The 26,976-nt window shown below is 31.1% G+C and overlaps 2 protein-coding genes across 2 annotated transcripts; both read right to left on the reverse strand.

Annotated features, from left to right (window-relative positions):
- Positions 1-1,399: 1,399 nt before the first annotated feature.
- On the reverse strand, positions 1,400-3,583 carry LOC124912058 (protein BUNDLE SHEATH DEFECTIVE 2, chloroplastic-like). The gene is made up of 5 exons (XM_047452614.1): positions 3,420-3,583; positions 3,250-3,347; positions 1,997-2,063; positions 1,793-1,889; positions 1,400-1,646 (listed from the first exon to the last, which is right to left on the reverse strand). Exons 1-5 carry the CDS (start codon positions 3,475-3,477, stop codon positions 1,568-1,570), a joined length of 399 nt encoding a protein of 132 aa, XP_047308570.1. The 5' UTR covers positions 3,478-3,583; the 3' UTR covers positions 1,400-1,567.
- An 18,654-nt stretch (positions 3,584-22,237) lies between these two features.
- Positions 22,238-24,926, reverse strand: LOC124912230 (chaperone protein dnaJ 49-like). The gene is made up of 3 exons (XM_047452796.1): positions 24,780-24,926; positions 23,488-24,674; positions 22,238-22,434 (listed from the first exon to the last, which is right to left on the reverse strand). The coding sequence occupies exon 2, from the start codon at positions 24,601-24,603 to the stop codon at positions 23,500-23,502; it is 1,104 nt and encodes a 367-aa protein (XP_047308752.1). The 5' UTR covers positions 24,604-24,674; positions 24,780-24,926; the 3' UTR covers positions 22,238-22,434; positions 23,488-23,499.
- Positions 24,927-26,976: the final 2,050 nt, after the last annotated feature.

Consider the following 26,976-nt stretch of genomic DNA (forward strand, 5'->3'; position numbering starts at 1 on the left):
GCGGCCTTCCAACGGACACATGTCACGTGTCCACAAAGAAGATTCGACCGTTGGTATCCTTCTAGTATAAATAGATGCTCAAGGACAATGGATGAATCTCTCGGTTACCTAATTCACAATCTTACTCTTGCTCTAACTGACTTCTTACATCCTTCAAGATCAAGAGATAAATTGAATTACTGTCTAGCTGTGAGAACATTGTAAGTTGAATAGAGGTTGTTCTGTTTAACAGAGAGTTAGATAGCTCAGTAAGTTGTATTCGATTCAAAGTATTTAGTGAATATCCTTCTGGTTGTGGAAGAAGGGGTGACGTAGGAGTTTTATCTCTGAACATCCATAAAACTCCCCGTGTTCTATACTTTCTGCCATTTACATTCGCTCGTTCAAAGCTTCAAATCCGACGAACACTTCCGTACTTGAATTTGTTTCAAGAGTTTGGAGGATTTATGAAAAATAAAAATAGATACTAATCCCTCACAGGATAATTATCGAAGAATTTATCGTTAGCTGCTAATAATAGTCAAACCATAGTCTTTATTGGTAGCACCGATTCAAACACACGTATAATTCATTAGATAACATAAAATATAATATTGATGAAAATGTAGAAGAAATGTATATAATTTGATTAAGGGAAATGATAGAGAACAGGAAAATTTTGATAGGAATAGGTAGAAAAATGAGGTGTAATTCATCTATTGGATTAAAATTTTAAAATTCTCTCTCCTATTATATTTTCAATCCAATGGAGTGATGACACCTCATTTCTCTACATATTTCTGTCAAAAATTTTCAACTCTCTATCATTTCCCTTTCCTATGATTAATTTGAATAGTGAAGCAAGTATATACAATGTGAAGGGTGATTGATTTAAATATGATGGAAAGATACTTGTTTAGTTTAGCCATGAAATCCATATGTATTATTGGAAATATTGGGTGTAACATTTTTTAATTCAAAAATATTTGTCTTCACTTTTGTTTTGGAAATACTTAGATCTCCAATTTTTTACTTATCTGGGTTTGAACAAATATTTTTATAAGTTTATTAAAAAATAAAATTCTAGTATCTCACAAGTAAACTTCAACCTCTTTTAATTCAAACAATATGTGCTCATTTGCTTTTTCTAAAGAAAGAATAAATTTAATTCAAATAAACAATTAATTCTATTGAGTCTCTTTATCAAACAAAATATCTTTGCTAAATTAAAATTGCTCTAAGGTTGATATAAAAGTTAAATTTTTTTATTTAAACTTTAGTTTATTTTATTTAAAAAATTATCCTAACCAAACCCACATAGTTCCCATTTCATTAAAAAAAACTTAACTTTTAATCTATTTGATTCCTAGTTAATAAATATGACGATTACAACACAAAATCAATGTTTGAAAATGTCACAAAGCCCTCAAAAAGAAATGTAAGATTGATGAATATAATTGAAATCCATACATCTTTCCTCCATTTTCTTCACTAAATTAACACGATACATATTCCAATGTTGTTGGAACTCCAAAACCAAAAATATGGGAGGAGAAAATGTTCAAACCGAACCACCTAATGAACTTTCCTATTCATCGAAAGTGCTCATGAAGCCACCAAGAAATCCAGCTCCATTGCAGTCCCCACACAACATCTCCTTTTTGCCTCTGTTATAGAGGAATGGAGAAAACAAACAAACAACATAAACCATATATTTCATTGCAATTTTATGATTTAACAAGAACATCTAGTTTAATTCTCACAATATTAACAAAGTAAAAATGGAATTGTAGAATGAAGATAGGAGTATGACCTGCACAACCAGCATAATTGACCAGCTTTGAACTGCCCATTGAAGTGATCGACCGAATTGACTCCATTGCCATTACACTGAGAGCATGCTACTGCACCTGTACATTCCATAGAGACAATGAATATTAAAAGCAAACTCTATGAGCTGAGATCTTGAAAAATAACCACACCATTATTTAATGCCTTTAGAAGATAAACCACATACCATTTCCCTCACAATTTTCGCAGACAATGCTCCTTTTCTTTTTGGTGGTAGGTTCATTTTCAGCAGCCTGGGCCGTAACAATAATGGCAAATGTAAGGTCAAATTTTGAAGATAGAAGAAATGGCAAGTTAGAAGTGATGCGTCAATTGTCAATCTAAACATTTTCAAACACAAAAACTTAATCAAATACATTAGGAAGCTTTTCATTTTGAAATATGAGAAACTTTTAATTAATCCAAGATAAATGAGAAAATTCAAATGCATTGTACTAAAATTTAAGCAAGAAAATGCCCACCCATTTGTTAATCCATTGTTCATTGGCTACATATTGGTGAGATTACAATGAAATTCGTAAACTTGAACAAGGAGTCCTACATAAATACCAATCATAATCTCGAGGATGATTTAGAACGAAACGATTAAGCGCACTTTTAGTCAAAGAGATAACGTCTTTAAGGATTACCCATATTCGTCATTGTTTTCATGTTTTCTCATTAAGAGTTTGTTCAATGCAGGTTTTTTTGAATTATTTCCAAATAACCCTGATACAATCAATCATAGCTTTGTAAAACATAAGATTAAAATCATCAAGTAAAATATCAACATACTCTTACTTTAAATTTTATAACATCTTAAAACATTAAATACTAAAAATATTATGATTAATTTATCCAAATAATCAACTTTTACATCAAACAATATTAATTTTTAAATAACCCAAAATTAAACAAGGACTAACTATTGTTTTTCTTTCGCAGTAAGCTGGCCGTTTGTTTGTGAAATGAGCCCAATTGTATTATTATTTTCTAATTGAACTGATTTCTTTGTTCTAACTAAATTTTTTTTTAAAATTAAGAATCTTATCTAAAACAAAATAAAACATGTGACATTTTTGATTTCTTAAGCATAAATAAATCTTAACCCTTAAACTATTACAGTATTATGTATACAGCAGTCATAAACAAACAAGAAAAGTAACTGCAGTTAACAAATGAACTGCTCCCCCAAATATCTCTATAAGTTATTTATTTTTTAGTAAATAATATGGGTTGGGTAAATTTAATTTGAGTTGAATATGAGTCGGATAATACGGGTTGAGTTTACCCGTTTGCTCACTCCTAATTTTTACAATCCCTTATCCATAGATAGGTTCATCTAATCATCTTCGTTAACAGATTTATCAATAGCTTGCAGGCATGAGAGTTGACATGATATGAACAAAAAGTTTGAAAGCATCAAACACAATTAATTACCTTCAATTCAAACGAACGAATTCTAGCGTTTTCGGATCTCGAAGTCGTATCATTGAGCCAAACAACCTTTCTAGGTGAGGGATGGCTAACAATGAGCCCTGAAAACATAAATTTAACATTGAGAATCCTCCCCGGAAGACATTAATTTTCTAGAAAGAGAGATTGGTTACCAGGTTTAGTTGGAGGCTTAAGTGAAGAAAGAGGAGTGAAGCACAGTGACATGGACATCTTCTGAAATATGCTGCCCGCGCAAGAATGAGAAGAAATATGCTTTCCCGAAATCAGCTAAGTATACAACCAAGGAGATAGATAAGACTTCCTTTCTCCGCCTCGCGATTTTCTTATTATACTAAAATGCCCTCTCATTTTCTTTCTCTTATCCATGTTATCTTTTTCTTTTCTTTTGTTTTTTAAGCAACATAAATATACCTTAGCAAAGAGTAAAAGTTGGTAATATATTCTAATAATTGAACTAGGTACACTTTAATAATTATTTTCAATTTATGATATTAAAAATTTAAGAATTTATTAATTATTTTTTATATATAAATAAATTAAATTTATATTTACAATTTAAAAGAAATTATTTATTTTATGTTGAATTTTATTCGATTTGACATTATGTTTAGCCGTACCAGATTTTTTTTCTCGAATTTTTATAATTTGAATAATATTTCTAACTTTTGGTGTGTCGTTTGCTGCTCATATATATACTTGCCAATTGTTCTATTAATTTTTTTCTCGAGTTTGTTTTAATTCTTCTTTTAGCAACAAATAAGATGAAATTACTAGATATGAAGTTATTTCTATTTATCTAATAATGAGTTATTTAAACTGATCTCCCATTTAAAAAACTTCTTACATTTTATTATGAGTTTCTCATTATTTTGATCATATATGTAAATGACCAGTTATCACTTAATATAACTTTTTTCAGCGTTGTTACCAACCCACAGGCAAGAACAATTTTCACTACCACATATAATATTTTGTAGAGATTTTTTTGACACCGCTTAATTGGTTTATCGATTTGCTCTACTACTCACCCATCCTTATAGAACTCAAACACATCGTTGAGTCACCTTAAAAAATGCAAGATAGTTAGATAATTTCCATTAATTTTTGCAGATTTGATATATTACTTAACATCTAAATTATCATTTAATTGTTTTAATTGTGTAGATGTTATATTTTATTATTTGCAAATTAATTTTGTATATTAACTTTTTTTAATTGGTGAGAATTAACTCCATACAGAATATATATATATATATATATATAACGATTTTCAGGTTATTTTTATATTCTTTTGATTAAGAAAGTTGGAAAATAAATTTTTTTGTCCCTTACATTTATATTGGTGTTTGTTTTATTTGGTGTGACATTTTTTTTTGTAACTAGATCAGATTTTTCGTCCCAAATTTTTATAATCTGAATAATATTCTAAATTGTTGGTGAGTTATTTGTTTCTCATATCCTCCTATTATTTTTGTGAAAATTTTAGAGTCTGTGTCCGTCCACTTCTTAGTAGTAAAGGAGATGAAGTTACATAATCTCAAGTTGTATTTTATTTTATTTCTTATAGAGGTCTCTCTCTATGAGGAAATGGGTTTTTGAGTTTTATTTAAGCTTTATCCCAAAAACCCATGTTTGATGAAATATAAAAAAAATCTATTTTTAAAATTTTAAGACAAAATTACCCCTGTCTATCCCTAACCCTTAGTTCTCCTTTCATAGACTTTCTCCCGTTTCTATCTCTTTTTTTCTTTATCTTTCAATTAATCTGTTATTCTCTCTATCTAATTATTCATCTCTTCTATTTTTGTCTTAAAATAATCGTTTATCTCCCTATCTACTTATTCATCTTTTCTATTTTTGTCTTAAAATAATCGTTTAAGGACAACGAATCTTGTAAGACTTTTGAAGTCATGAATCTTGCCAATGAATTTGTCTCCGACATTAAACAATAGAGATTCATTCTCATCTTTTATTTAATTTCTCCAAGCTAGCGCTTAGAGCCTCCATCGTCGTAGTCAAACGAACGTAATCGACGTCGCACCTCCTTTCCGAGCACTTGTCTCTAATCTGTTACAAGTAAGTTTTCTTATAAATCACATTAATTAAAGGGTTATGTAGCATTACTTTATTTAAGGTTATATGAAGAGAAATATGAATCTAGAGAGATTTAAGATTATATGAGGATTTTAGATTAATGTCTTAATTGATTTAGGACAATTAACATACTTGATTTTGATGATTGATGAAATGGTTTTAAAAATGAATGGATAAAACTAAGTTTAAATATATATATATATATATATATAATTGTCAGTCATATCAATTATATAAATATATAAAAAGAAATTTACATCTTAAGTGGGGCAGTGGTTAAACATCCATTCTATATAATAAAGATCGTGGGTTCAAGTCTCACCTAGTGCTAATTTAAAATAATTTGAATTTTATTATTTTAGATACAACTCAAAATATGTATGTCTTCAGACGTGGTCTGAAGCAAGTGCGAGCAGACGTCGTCTAACTTCATTAGACGCGGTCTGAAGAAAGTGCGTGCAAACGTCTCAATAACAGAGCTCATCAACAGACTGATCCAACAATTGAGTACGTTATTAGCTGAGTGCCACATCAGCTGAATACGACAAAATGTTCATCCGTCTCTCTACTCTGCCATTAACGAAAATTCCTTTTCCATGCGCACTAAATCCTGTACGCCGGGCTCGACGAACGTACTAGGGGTCACGTATCAACAAAATAGATTTGACCGTTGTCATAAATAAAATATATAAAGGCAGCAAAGCACAACGAAGAATCACTTGATCACTAGATTTTTATACTCTTGATTTCTTGAAACAACTTACTCTCTCCAGCTATTTTCTTCTCAAGTGTATTCTGTAATTCACTACGTGAAGCTGAGAGATAATTTACTGGACTACCTAATAGTCATTAACAGTGTGTTGTAAGTTGAATAAACGGTGGTCTATTCAATAGAGTTTGATAGCTAGGAGTTCAAAAGAAGGCAATTGTTAAGTCTAGTGTGTTTGACTGTGTTTATGTAGTCACTATACAAATCAAAGCCTTCTAATGAATATCCTTCATCCATAAAACAGAAGAAGGGGTGACGTAGGAGTTTTATCTCCGAACATCCATAAAACTCCTTGTGTTATTTACTTTCTGTATCGCTCAATACGTCACCCCTTCTTCTCAAACTTTGAGAAGGATACTCACTCAGAATATTCAGATTGTTTACAATGCTTACATCGAACACCTGAGTCTTAAATACTGCTCGTATTCGACTTCTTACTAGGCTCACTCCGTTGAACAGAAATAGATTTTGTCAATTTACAATACTCACCACTCACACAAAATAATTAAAATTGTAATACACTTGGATTTATAACACACACTAAACAAACGTGAGCAGGGTTGAAATATTTAGCTAAGGATTATCACAGGTTGTACAAAGGTTTTTCGGATGGTTTTAAAGATTGTCAAAAGGTTCGTGCAAAAAAGGTGGTTAATTCGGTTGAACCTTGATCTTTTAAATAGAAAAATATGACAATGGTCATATTCTTCTTCAACGGATATATTTCCTTGATAGTACTTCATTTCTTAAATCTAATTGGCTGAGGATCAGTATGGTACAACTTTGGGATATCCTCTAATCTTGTTTAATAATAAGTCAACATGGAATTAATTTGATAATGATTTCCGAGGATCAGATCAATATGCGGATTTGTCTTCTACTGATTTGGCTTGTCTATGATAAATATCTGCTCCAAGTGGACTATATTGAACTTAACCGAAAAGGTAGTCTAAGTTCATTTGGAAAACTTCTACTTCCCAAGAGGTTTCATCAGACTTGTATTAAAATGGTAATAATACAGTCTAGACATGTGAAGGCTCCCTTCTGAAATTACCGAAATTGTTCTGCCTAGCACTAAAAAGGAAACTATCGGATGTGTTTTGTGTAAGGATGTATTAGCATAAAACCGGTTCTGCTTCTTGGATTTGACCGGTCAAACTACCAATCGGATTACCGATTACGCCCTTTGTGAATAATCGGTAAAGTTACCGTTAACTGGATATTATCGGTTCTACTTCTTGGAGTAAAACCAGTCATTCTACCGATTTCGTATAATACCGGAGAAAGGATATAACCGTTTCCGCTATATATAAGAGTCGGAGATATTACCGGATAGACTATCGGACAGACTACTGGTTGCGTCGTCTTTTATGAATCGAAGGTATTACCGGTTAAACTACTGGTTAGTTTACCGGTTCCGCTTCTTAATATTTTAATGATAAATTTATCGATCAGCTTGCTGAGCGGTAGAGCCGTTTTCCACTACCGAACCGATCCACTACTTGTTCCGTTTCTTTTATAGATATCCGAACATAAAGCCGGCCAGATAATACCGATTTGCGCCGTCTTTATAAAACCGATGAAATATTACCGGTTGCAGTTATTAAGTAAATGATTGAGCGGATAACTCATCATACTACCGGTTGTGCTTCATGGATAGAGAACTGAGAATATTATTAATCCGTTGACTGAGCGGTAAAACCGATTTCCAATACCGAACTAATTAGATAATTGGTTGCTCCTCTTTGATAGATAATATAACATAATGCCAATTTGCGCCGTCTTTATAGAGCCAAAGATATAAAATATTGGTTGCAATTTTACCAAATTTTGCATTTGTCCTTTAAGGAAAAGCCGAGTTTCTTTGCTTTGCGGTTTTCTTTTTATCCTGCACAAAAGGATGAATTTGGTTAAGTTCTTTAGATGATTAATTACTTTCTAATTAATTATCTAACTTATCTAATAATTTCTCCCTTTTGATTATTTAATCTAAATATTCAAAACCCTGTAATCGTTGGCCGCTTAAGTTAATTTAATTTTTAAGAATTTCTCCCTCTTTGATATTTTAGAATAAATTATAAAAGTCGGTTTGTTTTTATAAAAATTAATAGTAATCTGATTTCTTGCACTAAATAATCAAAAAATGAGAAATTGTTAGATTTAAATGAATAAATAAACTAGTATAAACGGCCAACGATTATAAAATTACAAGGTTTTGAATATTTATTTTAAATAATCAAAATGGGAGAAATTTTTAGATAAAATAGATAATTAATTATTAGGATCAATAAATAATTAGTAAAGAAATTAACCAAGTTAATTTTGTGCAGGATAAAGAAACCGGGAATTAAAACTGTTCGGTTTTCCTTTAAAGACGGCTGCAAAAATCAGCAAACACATATGAAGAAGCGGAACCGGTAGTCTTACCGATAGTCTGGCCGGTAGTCTGATCGGTTGTCTACTCGGTTTTATATAAGAAGCACAACCAGTAGTTTGATCGGTAGCATCTTCGGTTTTATAAAAGAAGCGAAGCCAGTAGAATGTCCGGTTATCCGTTTAGTACTATAAATGAAACTGAACCGGTAGTATCCTTACTTCGGTCTTATCATATGCGGAATCGGTAGTTCCTCTATATCGGTTATATGTTCGGTAGCATTTATCTAAAGATAGTATTCTTGGTTTTATTTTAAGAAGCAGAACCGGTAATATGTTAAAACGGTTTTATACAAGGCGCAACCGGAAGTTTCTACATCAGTGCTATGCAAAACACATCCGGTAATTGCAGAGAGCAACCTTCACGTGTCCAGACCGTGTTATTCGCACTTTGGTGCAAGTCTGATGAAAAACTTATTGTGAGCAGATCTATGTCAACTTAATCTTAATTGTCATTTTGGTGCAAGTCTGATGAAGTCTATTGGGAGCAGTTGTCTTCCATATTGTTTTAGATAGCCAAATCATTAGAAGACAAAACTGTATGTTGATTGTTCCTCAGAAATCATTAATCCAATTAATTCCATGTTAACTTATTATCAGAGTACAAACAAAATCAAAGGACATCCCATCGGTTGTACAACCTTGAACTCCAACCAATCACGATCAAGAAAGGAGTACTATCAAGCAAATATATCTATTGAAGAAGAAAATATATTTGTTAATATATTTGCCTACTTAAGAAGACATAAGTCATCTGCTTCAGCACCTTGTTCACGTTCTTATCGAGCTAGCCATATAATCTTACAACTTGTGAAAATGAGAATCCTTGCTATTAAATCGCTCAAGTTTTCAAATAGTGTGTGTTAGAAATTCAAGTGTATTACAATATTACCTATTATGTGTGAGTGGTAAGTATTGTAAGTTGATAGAATTTGTTTCTGTTCAACAGAGTCTGCTTATTGTAAGCTCGAAAACGAGTAGTCACTAAGCCTCGGTTGTTCAACTAAGTCTGTGTACGCGTTGTAAACGGTTTGAATATTCTAGTAAATATCCTTCTCAAAGGTTTGAGAAGAAGGGTTGACGTAGAAGTTTATCTCCGAACATCCATAAATTATGTGTTATGTCCTCTTTCCCTTATTGTTTTTCTAAACAGATTGTTGCTTCAAGTTGAAACAAACACTTCCGCGCTTGAACTCGGTTTAAGAGTTTGTGACATCTTGCGAAAAATAGAGACCGATATTAACCTCTAACAGGGTTATTATCAATCGGCGTGTGAGACCCCAGTCTCCTTTGGCGATCCTAATCCTAACAGAAAACATGACATATCTTTTAATTTTGAAAATGAAATATTCTTAATATTTGATTATATATTTAATTTTTTTATTACAAATGTTAATATCCATCTAAATTGTGAATGTCATTTGTATTTTAATTATACTCAAATATTTAATCAAATAAATTTAATTTATGACATAATGAGTTTAAAATCAATTATTTCTTTATAGTGTATTTGAAATGTCAAACATAAATAATGCACACATATCTTAATATTATATTTTATATTAATTAAAGATCTATTTTATTTCATATTTAACAATATATCATCATAATATAGAATCATGTTTTCCTTGTAAAGACTAAAAATTATTTTTAAAAATAAAAACTATTACAAATTCAATGACTTTTGGGTCACTAATTTGAAAGGAACCCGGGAGATTTCTTATATTTTTACTCACACATTATTGTCAAGAATAGTTCTTAAAAGATAAGAGTTGTGTGTTGGATTCCTACTTAAACGCCTTAAATGAAAGTGAGTTATGTGTTGGATTCCTACTTAAACGCCTTAAATGAAAGTGAATGTAATGGTTGTGGAGGTAATGATGTTTATAACTTTCATAAAAATAAAACATAATAATGTGAATAGAATAATATTGCACTAAAATAACATAAAATACAATGAGAAAATACAATTAATTAAAATTTTAGATATTATAAACTTTAATAGTAAGATATATTTTTATAATAATTGTAACGCCTCCATTCCTCTCGACTCGCTACCTTTAAGCTTTTCAATTTTTTCATTTATTCTTTTTTTTCTTAATTTCCAAACACTCTCATTATAAATTGAATAAAATAGTTTAATGTTAGATGTTATACTCAAATCAGCGTTTTCAAAACCAGTTTGTTGTATTCAAACTCGATTCGAGAGGGGCACTCTATAATCACTAAAATTCTACATACCCAATTTATAATATTAATATTATTTTAATTTATTTTTTGAATAAAAAATAAAAATAATGAACCCCATGCCAAAACCTAATTAGATAATTAATTAGATTAATTATTGTAATAATTAAAAAATAATTAAATAAGGAAAATGGCAAAATAAAAAAAAGAAATTATTTAGGTTAAATATTGTACTCTTTTTATCTTAAAATTATTTTAAAAAATAAAGGGATCAAAATAAATAATTTATTTTGAAATGTGGTACCCATTTCATCCCAAAAGAAATATTTATTTAACCTAAAATATAAAAAAATATTAATTGGCAAAATATTTTTTATATTTATTTTTATATTTTTTGTATATAAAAATATTAAAAATAAAGCCAAAAGGGTGAAAGAAAAATCAATTTCAAACAAACCATTACAGTTTTAAATAAAAAATAGAATTCTAATCAGGTGTAGCCGAAATTCAGTGAAATGGGTACAACCGAAACTGTGTCCATTTGATAGACGTTGGAATCTCATCCAATACCTCAGACACGCCATCCTAGCCCGCTATAATGGAAGGAGCGTATTCCCGCGAAGTTGCGAATGGCTAACACGATCCTTAGCTCCGTCAACTTGAACGCAATGGAATGCTAAAAGGTCGACGGAATGTCAACGGACCGCTCCTTGTCTGCGTTCTCACCTGAAACAACGTCATTTCACGCCTTAATCATCTTCTTCGTCGCGATCACCGGAGGGATAAGATCTAATCCATATTTGATTTTTCGTAGATGGAACTCAGCCGTTAGTCCACCTTTTTAGTTGATTCGAAAGGTGGAATGATCACCCTACAAAATTAAAATTAAAACATTTTGCAACCGATTTTTGAAAACAAAATTTGTACAGTGGAGTCTATTTTTGATGAGTACAAAGAATATAACGAAAATCCCTTGTCCGAGTATCACCAAACGCTAACCAAAATAAAAATCTAGTTAAAATACGTATGCCCTTTTTTTAAAATGATTTTCAAAAATAAATTGGCAAATTTATCTTCACACATAAAAATTATTTCTATAATCCAAGTATGATTACACTCTCAAATCTTAGTGTGGGGAAGAATGTTAAAACAACTTCTTTATTTATATATCTCTACATAGTATTCTAGATACTACTTGAATTTACATACAATAAAAATAATAAATCAACATTAAAATTGTATTAATACTGTTGTAATCATACTTGGATTCTAGAAATAAATTTTATGTGTGCAGACAGATTTACAAATTTATTTTTGAAAATCATTACAAAAAAAAAGGGCTTATGTATACAAATATATTTTTAACTAGAGGTTGGTGATACTCGGGAAAGGAATTAGAGAAGATTTGAGAGTGTGAAGAAGAATGTTGCAACTTACTTATTTATATATCTCTATAGAGTACATACAATAAAAATTATAACTCCACATTATATATATATATATGTATATGTATATATATATATATTATTTTTGATTCATTTCCATATATAGATTTGTTGTAATTATCCTTGAATTCTAGAAATAACTTTTATGTGTAATATAAAAATAGATTTATGTAATTAAATAAAAAGGACATAAATTTTGTTTAGATAGAGATGACTTTTATATTTTTGATTAATTTCCATATATATATTTTTATATTTTTGATTAATTTCCATATATATATATTATTGTAATAGAAATTAATTATATGTGTGTAATATATATATAATGATCCTTTATGTATTTAGTTTGAGGGTGACATACACGCGCTCACCTTAGTGAAAGGGTATAAAAGAGGTTTTTCACACGTTTCGGGTTAAAATAAAATCTCGCGGGTCTTTCTCTCACCCTCTTTTCCGTTAAGGTTTTTGAAGGCCGATTGAATTCAAGAAGTCATCTCACATCTATAATAGATGAGCGATCCTCGATCGGAAGATGTTAGGTGACGACTTTGGAAGATGAAAACCAAAGGTAAGGCCATAGTTTTTTTTTGTATTATAATTTATATACTCTATCTTATTCCTATTTTTCTCTAGGGTTTTGGGTTGTAGTTATAATTCTTAATAATATGAATTTGTTTGGCTTCGAATGAAGACCGTCGATATGGCCTTTTGTAGTATAATTTATAATCTATCGCATATTTCCACTTTTCTACTAGGTTTTCGGTTATAGCTTTCAGTCTTAGAGACGTGTAAAATATTAGTGAGACTTTTCTATATTTGATTTAAGGTGATTACAACGAGGTTACTTAGGAATTGGATGATCGTATTTGCAGATAGAGTCGTGTAAAAGATCAACCTCTTACAGTCGAACATGTTGTCGACATTATTAATTTACCGACAACTGTGAAGTTTACTTATAGGAAGTACTTTAATATCCTGTAGTCGTTAGGCCAATCTATAACTATATTTGATATGATTGGTTGTATAATTTATAGGTGAGTGCTCAAATTTGTCCATATTTGGTAATTTACAGAACTCATTTGTTGATAGAAGATTGTCATTCATTCTTTAATATATCTTTTATTAATAAACAACTTTTAACCTATTTATTCATTATAGAAAATACAACATTGATTTTATTCTGCTTTACCTTAATTGCATAAGAATCGAATAGCTGAACACCTTTATGGTTATTCTCCAGCTGAAGTTCTAGGTCAAAAGTCTATTGAGCTCATGATCGATAACCTAGATCTTGTTGTAGCCAATAATATCATGCAACACAGGACGACGGGTGAGAATTTGACTGACCAAATTCATGTCAAGCATAAAAAGGAGATGATTCATAGTTGTTGCTACCATAGTTGCCAATAGCGCCCGTAGCGTTAGCTATAGCGAATAGCGTGTCGTACGCACTTTCAAATAGCCCTGATTTTGTTTCTAAAGCTCATATTACACTAAAAGTTATTTCCCCTCATAGCGATGCTTTTTAAAAAAAATATTAATGATTTGACTTTTCATCTCCCCAAACTTTTTTCATTTATCTAAATTTCGAAAACAAAATTGACTCTTCCTCTTCTTTGCACGCTTCTTTTTCCTTTTTTATTCCCTTATTACTTTTTTCTCTCTAGTCTTTTCCAATTTTTTTTTCTTCTTTCCTCTAATCTTAATTCTAAATTTATTCTCTTATTACTTTTCTCTAGCCTTTTCTTATCCCTCCTTCTCTTCTTTTCTTTTCTCTAGCCTTTTCTTATCCTTATAATTCTCTTCTTTTCTCTACATCTACACCTTTAAGAAGCTCGAAGGAAATCACATCTAAGTCAAGGAGAAAAGACCAATAGGAACATCAAACAAATTTGATGTTTTAGATAAATTTAATTTAGATGAAAAAAGTGAATAAGAGAATGATGTTGAGCAATATGCAATTTCAAATGAAGAAGTTGATTTCGATCTTGATGAAGAAAATGATGACAATGAATTTTGGATTATGTTTTGAACTTTTTCTAGTTTAAGAATTTATAGTTTTTATGTTTTGAACTTTTATTTTTGTGATGTTTTTTTTATTTCTGATATTTACACATTTTTACGTTTTATTTATAAATAGCCCTCGCTACGCTATTCGCTTTATGCTATAGTCATGAGAAGTTTTGGCGTTATTTAGCGCTATACGCTATTGACAACTATGGTCGCAGCCAACACACATTTCTATGATAACGATGACACTTTATTAGGTATTATATGCGCATTGAATGATTGACGCCAATACCAAGAAATGAGGCCTTCATTCCAATGTACTAAGAATTTAGACACAAACATGGAGCTTTAGCCGTCCCTAGCTCCCTCAGCAGCCACTTCAAGTTGCCATTACCTCGAAAATATCTAATTTGGTTAGTTCCTGTAACTGCAATCTATCTTCATTTAATTTGTATTGATCGTATTTTAGAGATGATGGATTATATATATATATATATATATATAATATAAATAGGCATCAAAGGTAAGTAAAAAGGTGAAGTAAAAAATAAAGTTAAGAAATGACATCATGGTTCATGAAAGGGGGAGTAGAGATATTTATCATTATGATCGTGGTTTCTCAGATCTAGCTTTTTCTAAGCATATAGAAGATGCAAATTCCTGTGGAGCAAGTACCACTAGTGGGGAACCGATAGAGTCTTATCCATTTAACTTAATTTCTCAAGAATATTCTGGTGATGAATTTGTAGGGGAGAAATCTGTGATTCAAAAGATCATTACATCAAGAGTCGAAGCCTAGACAGATAAGAAAGGACTCTTTTGTTCGCGAAAAGGGAAAGATGAGCATGAAAGTTCATTAGAGAATAAAACTTGATGTTTTATATGGTCATAGTTAAATAAGGACCAAGAGAACAACTAAACAACATATCATTATCTTAATTGTTATTTTTCTAATGAAAAACAAGAACAAGATATAAGGGTAATACACCTGCCAACAATGATGCGTCGAGGTCTTGGTCCTCGTTCTTTAATGTTAATAGAAATAGTATTCAAGTGGTTGTTGAAATATTAGTAGTAGTGTTGTTAATAAACTTGACATGGACAATTTCTTTAATTATTAAATTCCATGGGAGAACTTGACAATTGGAGAATTGGTTGGCCAAGGTAATCATGTTTTTCTTTTAATTGCTTTGTTAGTTGTTACCTTTTTTTCACCTTAGATCATTTCTTCTTATATACATACATACATGGAAAATATGGTTCTTCATTTATTAAATATTTTTAAAATAAATAAATAATTTTCTCTTATCTTTCTTGGGTTGTTGTGGTATGTTTTACAAGAACGAAGATATGAAAGGTAAAGACTAATCCAACTACTTGTAGGAAATAAGTCCAAATTTGAGGGAACAATTTTATTTAAATTAGATGGTGTAATTCAAGTGTCAAGAGTCTTATCTAAGAGACCAAAGGTCACGGGTTCGATTCCCACTAAGAACACCTTAAGTTGAACTATAAAAAAAAAAAAATTGGTTTACGTATGTATATGTATGTGCTCGTTCTAAAAGCCAAAACTTGTGAGTCAATTATTAGAGGTTTCAATATATTGATTTTAGTTGTACATGATAGTAATATAGCATATTAGTAAGTTGTGATAATTGTTCATATGTTATTATTATTGGTACTAATATGCAAATAAACACTATTGTAGGTTTTTTTGGCAATGTTTACTGTGCTTTGTGGAATTTAACGGTATGTTTATCTAGTTCCATTTCAATTCTCCTTTATCTTCATACATGTTTAATTGTTCTCACTCTTTTTTTCAATGTTAAAGTAAGGGGTCATTCAATTTCCAAATATTCTCCCTTACAGGAAACTGATTCATCCTTCTTTAGAAAGATGTAGTTGCTAAAGTATTTCCCAAACAGGAATATTCAAATATTCAAATGATATCTTATACTCCGTTAGACAAGAGTTTTGCGATAAATAACGACTTTATTTTTTCTTTTATGGCTGGAGGGTTTTCTATTAATGAAGTTTTTCTGATTGTGTGTATTTTTTTATCTACCTGATTTGTTTGATTTAAATAATGTTGTGAGTTAGAGATCATAATTGTTGGGAAAAACTCGACAGAATCAATAGAAGAAACTAACGAAAGAATACACTAACATAATTTGATAACGGAGTTTGGCCAAATATTACCTACATCTTCAAGCACTAAGGCTATCAATTAATAAGGAAGAAGAGATACAAATAATGGGTGCAATAAAACAAAGAGGGGAGAGTTTCTTTTATAGGCTAAGAAACTTCCCCCACTCCTATCTAAAAATAGGCTAAAAAAAGTTCTTAAGTGGTTCCAATTGGCGCTCTTTAGCGCTGACTCAAACACATGTGATGTTTACCAAATTTAAACAATGTTTATATTTGGTTTTTCCAATATCTTTCATCTCAAATTCTTTACCCAATTGAGCCTTCAATTTTTCAATTTCATATTGGCTCTTTGATAATATCAACATATCATCAACGTACAAGAGTAGATAGATATAAGACTCATCTTGCAGTTTGCGCAAATACACACATGAATTGAATCTGCTTCTTGTGTACTTGTGCTCTATCATAAACTTATCAAGTCGCTTGTACCATTGTCTTAGCGATTGCTTCAACCCGTACAATGATTTATTCAACTTACAAACCCAATTTTTTTTATCAGCAATTTTGAATCCGTCTAGTTGATAAATGTAAATTTTTCCTTATTCAAATGACAGTGTATGTCTGCTGTCTTTACATCTAATTGAGCTAGCTCCAAATTCATCTTCGCTACTAAGGACAACAAAATTCTAATTGAAGAATGTTTAACAATATGATAAAGTACCTCATTATAATCACCTCCTTCCTTCTTAGCATAGTCTTTAGATACCAATTTTGCCTTGTAGAGAAAATCAAACTGTTGGAAAAAATTAAAACAAAGAAGAAAGAAAGTTAATTAAGAAAAAAATAGTTTAATTACCTTTAAAAGAATATAAAAGATCTTTATGGTTTGGAACATAATTTTTATGATGTTATTATGATCAAGCTAAGCTGTCTATTTATTTTGTGCAAGCACAAATCTAAAAGACTTTGCTATTTCAGACGCGGTCTGAAGCAAGATGTCTTATACGTCTTACGTAGTTAGATAATGTAGTCTAACTCCTTTAGACGCGGTCTAAAGGGAAGCGTAGTTAGCCGAGGACGTCTAACTCTTTTAGACGTGGTCTAAAGGGATGCGTAGTTAGAAAAGGTCGTCTAACTCCTATAGACGCGATCTAAAAGGAAGCGTAGTTAGATGAGGACATCTAACTCCTTTAGACACGGTCTAAAGGGAAGCGTAGTTAAACGAGGACGTTTAACTCCTTTAGACGCGGTCTAAAAGGATGTGTAGTTAGACGAGGTCATCTAACTCCTTTAGATGCAGTCTAAAGTGAAGCATAGTTAGACGAGGATGTCTAATTTCTTTAGACACGGTCTAAAGGGAAACGTGGTTAGACGAGGACGTCTAACTCCTTTAGACGCGATCTAAGGGGAATCGTAGTTAGACAATGTAGTCTAACTCCTTTAGATGTGGTCTAAAGGGAAGCGTAGTTAGCCGAGGACGTCTAACTCTTTTAATAGTGGTCTAAAGGGATGCGTAGTTAAACGAGGTCGTCTAACTCCTTTAGACGCAATCTAAAGGGAAGCGTAGTTAGATGAGGACGTCTAACTCCTTTAGACACAGTCTAAAGGGAAGCGTAGTTAGACGAGGACGTCTAACTCCTTTAGACGCTGTCTAAAGGGATGCGTAGTTAGACGAGGTCATCTAACTCCTTCAGATGTAGTCTAAAGTGAAGCATAATTAGACGAGGATGTCTAACTTCTTTAGACACAGTCTAAAGGGAAACGTTGTTAGACGAGGACGTCTAACTCCTTTAGACGCGGTCTAAAGGGAAGCATAGTTAGACGAGGACGTCTAACTACTTTAGACGCGGTCTAAAGGGATGCATAGTTAGATGAGGTCGTCTAACTTCTTTAGACACGATTTAAAGGGAAGCATAGTTAGATGAGGACGTCTAACTCCTTTAGACGCGGTGTAAAGGGATGCGTAGTTAGACGAGGACGTCTAAATCTTTTAGACGCGGTCTAAAGTGATGCGTAGTTAGATGAGGTCGTCTAAATCGTTTAGACAAGGTCTAAAGGGAAGCATAGTTAGACGAATATGTCTAACTTCTTTAGACACGGTCTAAAGGAAAACGTGGTTACACGAGAATGTTTGACTCTTTTAGACGCAGTCTAAAGGGAAGCGTAGTTAGATGAGGACTTCTAACTCCTTTAGACACCGTCTAAGGGGATGTGTAGTTAGACAAGGTCGTCTAACTCCCTTAGACACGGTCTAGAGGGAAACGTAGTTAGACGAGGACGTCTAATTCCTTTAGATTCGGTTTAAAGGGAAGCATAGTTAGACGAAGACGTTTAACTCCTTTAGACATTGTCTAAAGGGATGTGTAGTTAGACGAGGTTGTCTAACTCCTTTAGATGCAGTCTAAAGGGAAGCGTAGTTAGACGAGGACGTCTAACTCCTTTAGACGCTATCTAAAGAAGAACGTTTGATGCCTCGCTTTAGCAACTGTCTGAAGGAAGCATCCATCTAACAACGATCACTCAGCTGTCTACTCCAATTACTTTCAACAGTCTAACAATTAAGTCGATTCTATCAAATGAATGAATGTCACATACGCGGACACATACATTTCTAGTACAAGACAAGATTAGAGAATATTTGGTGCACTACCAGGTTCGGTACGACCACAATCCAAATTCTCAGTTTGTTGTACTATAGGCGGTCGTCCAATAGATACATGCCACGTGTCCACAAGTCATATTCGACTGTTGGTGTACTTCAACCATAAATAGAAGCTAAGGACAATGGTCAAACTACTGATGAACAAAACGAACAACTGCTTAACATACACGCAAATCTCTTACTGTTTGTATAGTTGTGATCATATTGTAATGACATATTGTCTTCTCTGTGAGAACCCTCAGTGTTGTAAGTTTAACAGAGGTTGTTCTGTTCAGCAGAGAGTTAGCTAAATTGATGAGTTATATCTGATTCAAAGTCTTTAGTGGATATCCTTCTGGTTGTGGATGAAGGGGTGACGTAGGAGTTTTATCTCCGAATATGCATAAAACTCCTTGTGTTCTTGACTTTCTAACATTTGCAATTAGTTGTGTAAAGCTTCAAATCTAACAAACAGTTCTGCACTTGAATCTGTTTCAAGAGTTTGGAAGATTTGCGAGGAATAGAAACAGATACTAATCCCTCACAGGATTATTATCGAATCGTTTATCGTTAGTTGTTCACAATAGTCAAACCCCAATCTCTATTATAAATGATCCATTCCTTTAGTATCCATCAACGTTAAAGAATTTTTTTAATCATATTTATGCATAAAACTATACAATCCGGGAATTGCTTTAATAATATTTAATTGTTTTTCAATTAAAATCCCTAAAGAAAATCCTAAGAAAATACAATAAGTAATTCTAAACCTCATTGATTTGATTAACTATGGTCAATTATTGAACATCTCTCTAGTTGTTATCATGTCAAAAGCTCATGTGGGTGATATAAGGTATAACTATTAACTGCAAACATAATAGAAAAGTTTGTTTCAAGCATCCTATTTATTTGCAACATTATTTATTTTTAGCCTTTTACTGTGTCACTCGAGCAAGGGACAATCGCAACAATAAAGTTAATAACACAACTAAAATTGAATACGAAAAATCATACATTTTATTGTTTTGAAATTTGTTGAGCAAGAAAGAATTGTGCATAGACCTTAAGCAGTAACATCAAAGTATACGATTAATGAATAGTTTGTCTTAGAATTGTCTAGAATGCATGACAATGCAATCCTATTAAACAGAAAAGATTATATATATAATATTAATTATATACTCAGTAAAGAAACTAATATCCAATATGAAATGTGAAAAAATAAAACATTTACCTTAAAACTGTGTATGTATGTATTTGTGTTTGATTAAAAGGTTATATCTCATCAGTAAATAGTTGTATTAATTATTTGTAGATTTTAAATGATAAATAAATAAAAAATAAAATCAATTTAGACGTATGTACTTGTTACCCTTATAGACTCGCATGATTTAATAAAAATTCATTTAAACGTACATATTATTAAAAATTGGTTTCGGTATTAACCATGGTTAATTGTTTTTTAAAATTTTAATAGTTATTAATTAAATATTATTTTTTTATCTCTAGTTCTTTTTTTATTAATTAATTCATTTATTTCTTTTTACTATTTTTTATTATTATTAATTAATTAATCTATTTCTCTTTTTACTGTTCCTTATTTTATTATTTAATTTTTTTTATTTTTATTTTTGTATATTAACCTAGATTATTTTAAAATTAGTTGGTCTCGAACTAATTGAATATTGTAATGTATAAAATAGTTCAATATTTTGATATTTTTATATTTCGTTCAAATATTTTTATTAAATAATTATTTATATAATCTTTTTTTAAGAAAATTTATTTATTGTGTAAACTATTCTTCACAAGTTGAATACATATTCTATATTTATCATATTTATGTAAATTAGAATAAAAATCCTACGAAATACAAATAAATATATTTTTATATAAATTAGTTAATTAAATATTATAGTAAATATTAAACTAATTTATATATTATATGATTCAAGTATTAGTCCCTAAAGTTAAAAGAGACCAAATAATTTTAAAATAATCTATATTGATATAATAAGAAGTAAATTAATAAAAAATAAATAAATAAAATAATCAAATAATAAAAGAAAAGGTAATTAAAAGAGATAAATGACTTAATTGATTAATAAAAAAATAGATAAAAGAAAAAATAGTAAAAATAATTAATTAATTAATAAAAAAAAGAACAAATAAATATTAATTTGTTTAAAAAAAAATTAACAATAATTACTAATAGAGATTAGGTGAGCCAATTTTTAATAGTACACGTTTAATTAATTAAGCTACTTGTACGTCTAGATGAACTTTTTTTTTTTTGTTTTTTTTTTTTTTATAAACCTATAAATACATTAACAATTGTCATTAACATTTCTCTCTTAATTCTTAGTTGTGATAAACTTATAAATACATTAACAATTGTCAATGACATTGAGAAGTCTCAACCAATCTATTTGGAGACATTGAGAAGTCTCAACCAATATATTTGGAATAACCCTTGTGCTCTCTTAACAATTGTCCTCTCCTCACATAGGTAATAATATTTGGGATAAACCTGAACGGTAATACCTCAAAAACTGTCACCCCAAAAAGACAATTAAAATTCTGAATTTGTCTATAAATCTAAGTTTAGTTTCTCTAAATATATTTGGGAAAAAAGTATTTCCAAATGGTGTAATTATTTCAAATGAGAACATTAATTAATTTATAGCATGAATAGAGATTATGAACCTTTTATTTAACAAAAGAATTGCACATGCCTCAATAGCATTTGGTAGGTACGTAGTATAAATTATATTGGTAGGTACGTAGTATAAATTATATAGAGTATAAGTTATATAGAAGTATAAATTGTAACGAAGTATAAATAATATAAGCTAGTATAAATTTTATAAGTTATTGATGTTTGATATTAATTATAAAAAATGGTATAAGTTGTATATAGTTTATAATTTTGTATTTAGAATATAATATAAGAATGTAATAAAAATTGTATAGATATTAATTTAAATTTTTAATTATTATTATAATTTTTATTATTTTACATTTATTTATATTACACCAATGTGCCTAACAAATCCAGACCTCAATATCATAAGTTCAAAGCTTTCCAATCGCTGATGTAGTTCGCATTGTTCATATTCAATTATAAAACTCAGCTTTCTCCACATGTATTAATCTAAGTACAATAACATATTCACATATAAGCTTACAGTGTAAAAATGTCATCCACAATCGAAGAATTCACAAGTACATAACCAGCAAACATAGAAAGAATACCGATTATATCTATATACCAACTCATATAACAAGTTCAAGATTTCAATTTCACAAAAGGCTGTTGCTTATTCTACTTATTCGCATTATCGTCTCAAACTCCTTCACAAAAACAAATGTATGTTAAAAGGGCCTCAAAGAACAACCAATGCAGCCTACCACTGTCATTTAGCATTCAGCTGCTGTTCCTACAAAACATAAACAAACAAAAACAAACCCTTATTTGAAGCTGTCATCCTTAAAAACAAACACATACAAGGAAGTTAACACCCATTATTGTTCCTAGGACTTTTTTATTTTATTTTCGAAGAAGGGTCATTTTATACATTGAAAACAAAAATTAAAAGTTCAAAGATCAAAGATCAACATCCAAACAAATAAAACAAAAGTAAGAGCTACTACTACTGTACTACATTCTAAGATACTCAAGAAAGTAGATAATATCCCTAGCAGTGGAGAAAAAACCCGAGGAAATTCAGCAAAGTATGGTGAGTATCGACCACCTTAAGATTTTGAGTGGCGGGACTTTACAGTAAAAATCCTTCGGTTAAGTCAAATAGTCCATCAAATGATGACTGAATGGGGAGCCAATACTTTCAATCCCAGACTACTGTTCCTAGATAAAAATCCACAATTGTTCAAGACAAAGAGGCAGGGAAAAACTCAATTGATTTCTTCCTTCTTTTGTTTAATTATTTCAGTAGTTATTTTCATACAATAAAACTATGTATACATACAACTCTAACTAGATAAGAGTGAATGCTTGATTTTAGGATTTGATTCCATCTAAATGCTTCTCTAATATCTTCATATTCATTGCTTTTTAATGTGTATTTGGGCCTTGTTTGAATAATCAAGCAGTTATTTCCATGTTTGATCATCCTATCGAAATAAACCGTTTTTTTAAGGTATAATGACAATAATAACCTTACATTTCTAATTAATAGAGCTAAACAAAATTAAAATGGAGGACATTTAGATACTTTGGTGGATAATGTGATTGAAGAAATGGTGGTTGATTGGATAGTAGGTTATTTAAAAATAATCTTAAATAATCAATTACGTCGTAAAACTTTCCTTTGAACAGAATTGTTTTAATCTGGTCAAGATGGAAAAATGTCTAGTTTCCATCTTTTATAACTAACCATTCCACAACAAAATATGGAAATTACCAATACAAATTGAGTTATTATGCAATAGAAGAAGTATTTATATAGTATAATAAGATAGAAATTTCAAACCTTTAATCAAAATCACGAGGCAGCCAGCATTCTGAACTGCTTCAACGAGTCACAACTGGGGGTTTCTTGCACGAATCCCCAATGGTAGCGTTGCATCTCATTCTCACAATTATGGGAAAGAACGTAAACGTAGTCTCTCTCCACCCTTGCTTCCAACGCCACACGTGCATCGCCATCTGGAGGGTATTCCTGTTCAAAGTTGGGAGATTTCACGAAAAAGTTGACGCCTTTTTCAGTAGCGAAACGATTCTGATACGGGTATTGTCTATATAGTTGATAAATTGGCTCATTACTATTTGGCAAAAAATTCAATAGCAATATTATAAGAACAGGTATCAGCTGAATTAGCATTCTGGCTGATGAACCATTGTTGTTATTGCCTGCTCTCACACCACCACCACCACCACCACCCATTCCAGTTCCAAAGCTAAATGTGCCGAATTGAGTTGTGGTTCCAGGTCCCATTCCTCCAAAGAAGAAATTCCTAAAGATTTCTTCAGCATCAAATTCAGCTTCGTGGTATCCTTGATGCCTTGTTGTGGGTCGTCTCTCATAGACTGGCTCATCGGATCCAACAACATCGTACTTCTTCCTAGATTCATCGTCGTTTAAGCATTGAAATGCTTTTGACACTGACTTGAAAGCATCTTCAGACCCTGGAGCTTTATTTTTGTCTGGATGGACTTTCAGAGAAAGCTTACGATATGCCTTACGGATATCTTCAACTGTACAGTTCTTATCTAGCCCTAAGATCTCGTAATAATCCTTCTTCATCTTTATCTCTCTGACAATCGCTATATTCTCTTCAGTATATTTCACGGACTCACCTGCCTTCGGCGATGATGATGATGACGAGCCAGCAGCTGATGGACGTCTCCGAGGACCGGAATCATTGGATAAGGGTTCAGAAGAGTCTTTGGTTGTTGGTCCGCTGGAATTTTCATCATCTGCAGCAGATTCGTAGTCGATCTTTGACAATAGATCGTCGATTGGGACAGACGGATCGAGCCTACGGGCTTTGGTTAAAAATTTAAGTGCCTTCTTCCGATCACCAGAGTCAAGGGCATCACGGCCGATCTTTAAGCATTTCAAGGCTTCGTCTTTGTTTCCGTCCATCGCTAAAATTGACACAATTTGTATCCACAGATAACCGATAACAGAACCGTGATTTTATACGACGAAGGTAACTACAAACACAAACATCACAACAAAAGAAAGGGTGAGTAGAAACCCTAAGAATCTCTGGATTAAAATTGATGAGAGAAGGAAATGAAAGAAATAGAGGAACAAACATAGATTGTCGATCGATCGGACAGATACAACGTGAAATCTGACGAGATTACAAGAGTAGCGGCCCTAGCGGAAGCTAGATCGCCGGCAGTCGCTTTGATTGAAGCTGGGGTTGGGGAGGGAAGGAAAAGCTTACGGACTAAGTATTGTGAAACAAAAAAAAAAACTGTGTTTTGAAATTGACCTTTTCTCAAAATTCTGTAAAATTTTGATGAAAATATTATATTTGTTTGAAGAGAAATTAATAGTGTGAGATGATTTGGAAAAGGGAAGTGGAGGAATGTTGCAATTAGTTAAAAAATAAAAAAAATAATGTTATGCAATATCATTTTCTTTCTTCTATCCCTACTCATTTTTTCAATAATCTTTGTTTATATTATATTTTAATAACTACGTTAAATTTTTAGTCTTTACAAAATTATCACCTCAACTAGGGTTGTAAATGAATCAAATAACCCCGAGATTGTTGACTGATCCGGGATGACGAGTCGTCCTGAGGATCAATAATTTTTCGATATTCGTATTCGAATTTTGATATTCGTATTCGTAATTTTGTGATTCGAATTCGAATAAAAATATTCGATTCGATTCGACTAATAAACAAATACGAATACAAAATCAAGATATTCGATTCGGTATTCGCTAATATTCGATTGAATATTCGATTATATATATATATATTTACCGTTTTATTAATATTAATTTTATAAATATTATTTATTCTAAAACCCTAGTACATATTGTATAAAATATGTTTTAAGAAAAATCAAATCGAATACTCGAATCGAATAATACGAATATCAATTTTAAATCGAATACGAATCACATTAATTATTCGAAAAAATTTCGAATACGAATATTCGAATTGTTTCACGAATACGAATCGAATACAGTAATATTCGCTTCGATTCGATTCGTTTACAACCCTAACCTCAACCCTTTTCGGTGTCTAACATTCAATTTGATTAGATTCATTTAATAATTCATTCGATGCGTCTCAACTTTGAATCCCGCGCTTACTAGCTCCTAAATCGCGAAGCTATCCAGATTATCTTATTTGTCATCTCCTTATAAGTTTGGTACTTTACCATTTCCTTAGTACTAGATAATTAATTTTATTTTTTTAATTATGTTTATTTTTAAATACCTAAATTAATATAATTTATAATTAATTAATCTGTATTTTGACTTTGTAATAAACAAGTTATACTTTGTATTCTTTTGATTCTAACAAATGGTAATGGTATTAGAGCGAAAAGCCTCTCAAACTATGAGCTTAAAGGGAGGAATTGAGCCTTAAGCATATCAATTAAATCTTTAAGATTAAAAAAAGACGAGTAAAATGGAAGACGAAAAAGTTTAAAGCACGATAATGAGAATTTTTAACTTTGACGGTCTCCACTACGATTACTAAAGTGAGTTAATGGAAAACTTATTCTGCTTCAAGGGTCTGTGTGATTTAATAAAGGTAGAATTTGAGGCGCTCGACAATCCAACAACTAGTGGGGCCAAAACTAACTTTGACGAGATGAAGTTGCAAATTTGTAAGGTGAATAATTATTTGAAGCGCTAAATTAAGCGACGTTCAAGCAAATATTGGACAGAAGTACCTCCAAAATAATACGTGACTCTTTAAAAAACATGCCTGGAGGTAATGAGAATGTAAAAAGATCATTTATAAATACTCTACGTAGATAATTCAAAATACTTGATATTAAGAAGAACAATACGATATATAACTATTTTGTTAGAGTTGTAAGAGTAGCCAATAAGATGAGAAATAATGATGAAATGATGGAAGACTCTATTTTAGTATAAAAGATTCTAAGAACATTAACAAAGATGTTCATTTATGTGGTGGTGACTATTGGAAAAGTCAAGGGAACTTATCAAATGATAGTCGATAAACATCAAAGTTCTTTAACTGTACATTATCAAAAATTCAAGTGTTCTTTAAAAAAGATAGTCAAGATTTTAGAGTAACACGTGAATAAAGGGAAGAAGAGGGGCTATAGAGGAAGAGGAAAATATTTTGTCATGATCATGGAAATTATTGATTGCATATTTAAAAGATCATGAGACGTCATATTTTTAAATTTCACCCATATCGTAAGGAGGAAATTGTTTTCCCCCCAAAAAGGAGAATGTCCCAACTAAAAAGATAATGCGCAATATGTTGAAGCTGATGTGAAAGAAGAA

Source organism: Impatiens glandulifera, chromosome 8 (assembly GCF_907164915.1).
Source record: "Impatiens glandulifera chromosome 8, dImpGla2.1, whole genome shotgun sequence".
Classification (NCBI taxonomy): domain Eukaryota; kingdom Viridiplantae; phylum Streptophyta; class Magnoliopsida; order Ericales; family Balsaminaceae; genus Impatiens; species Impatiens glandulifera.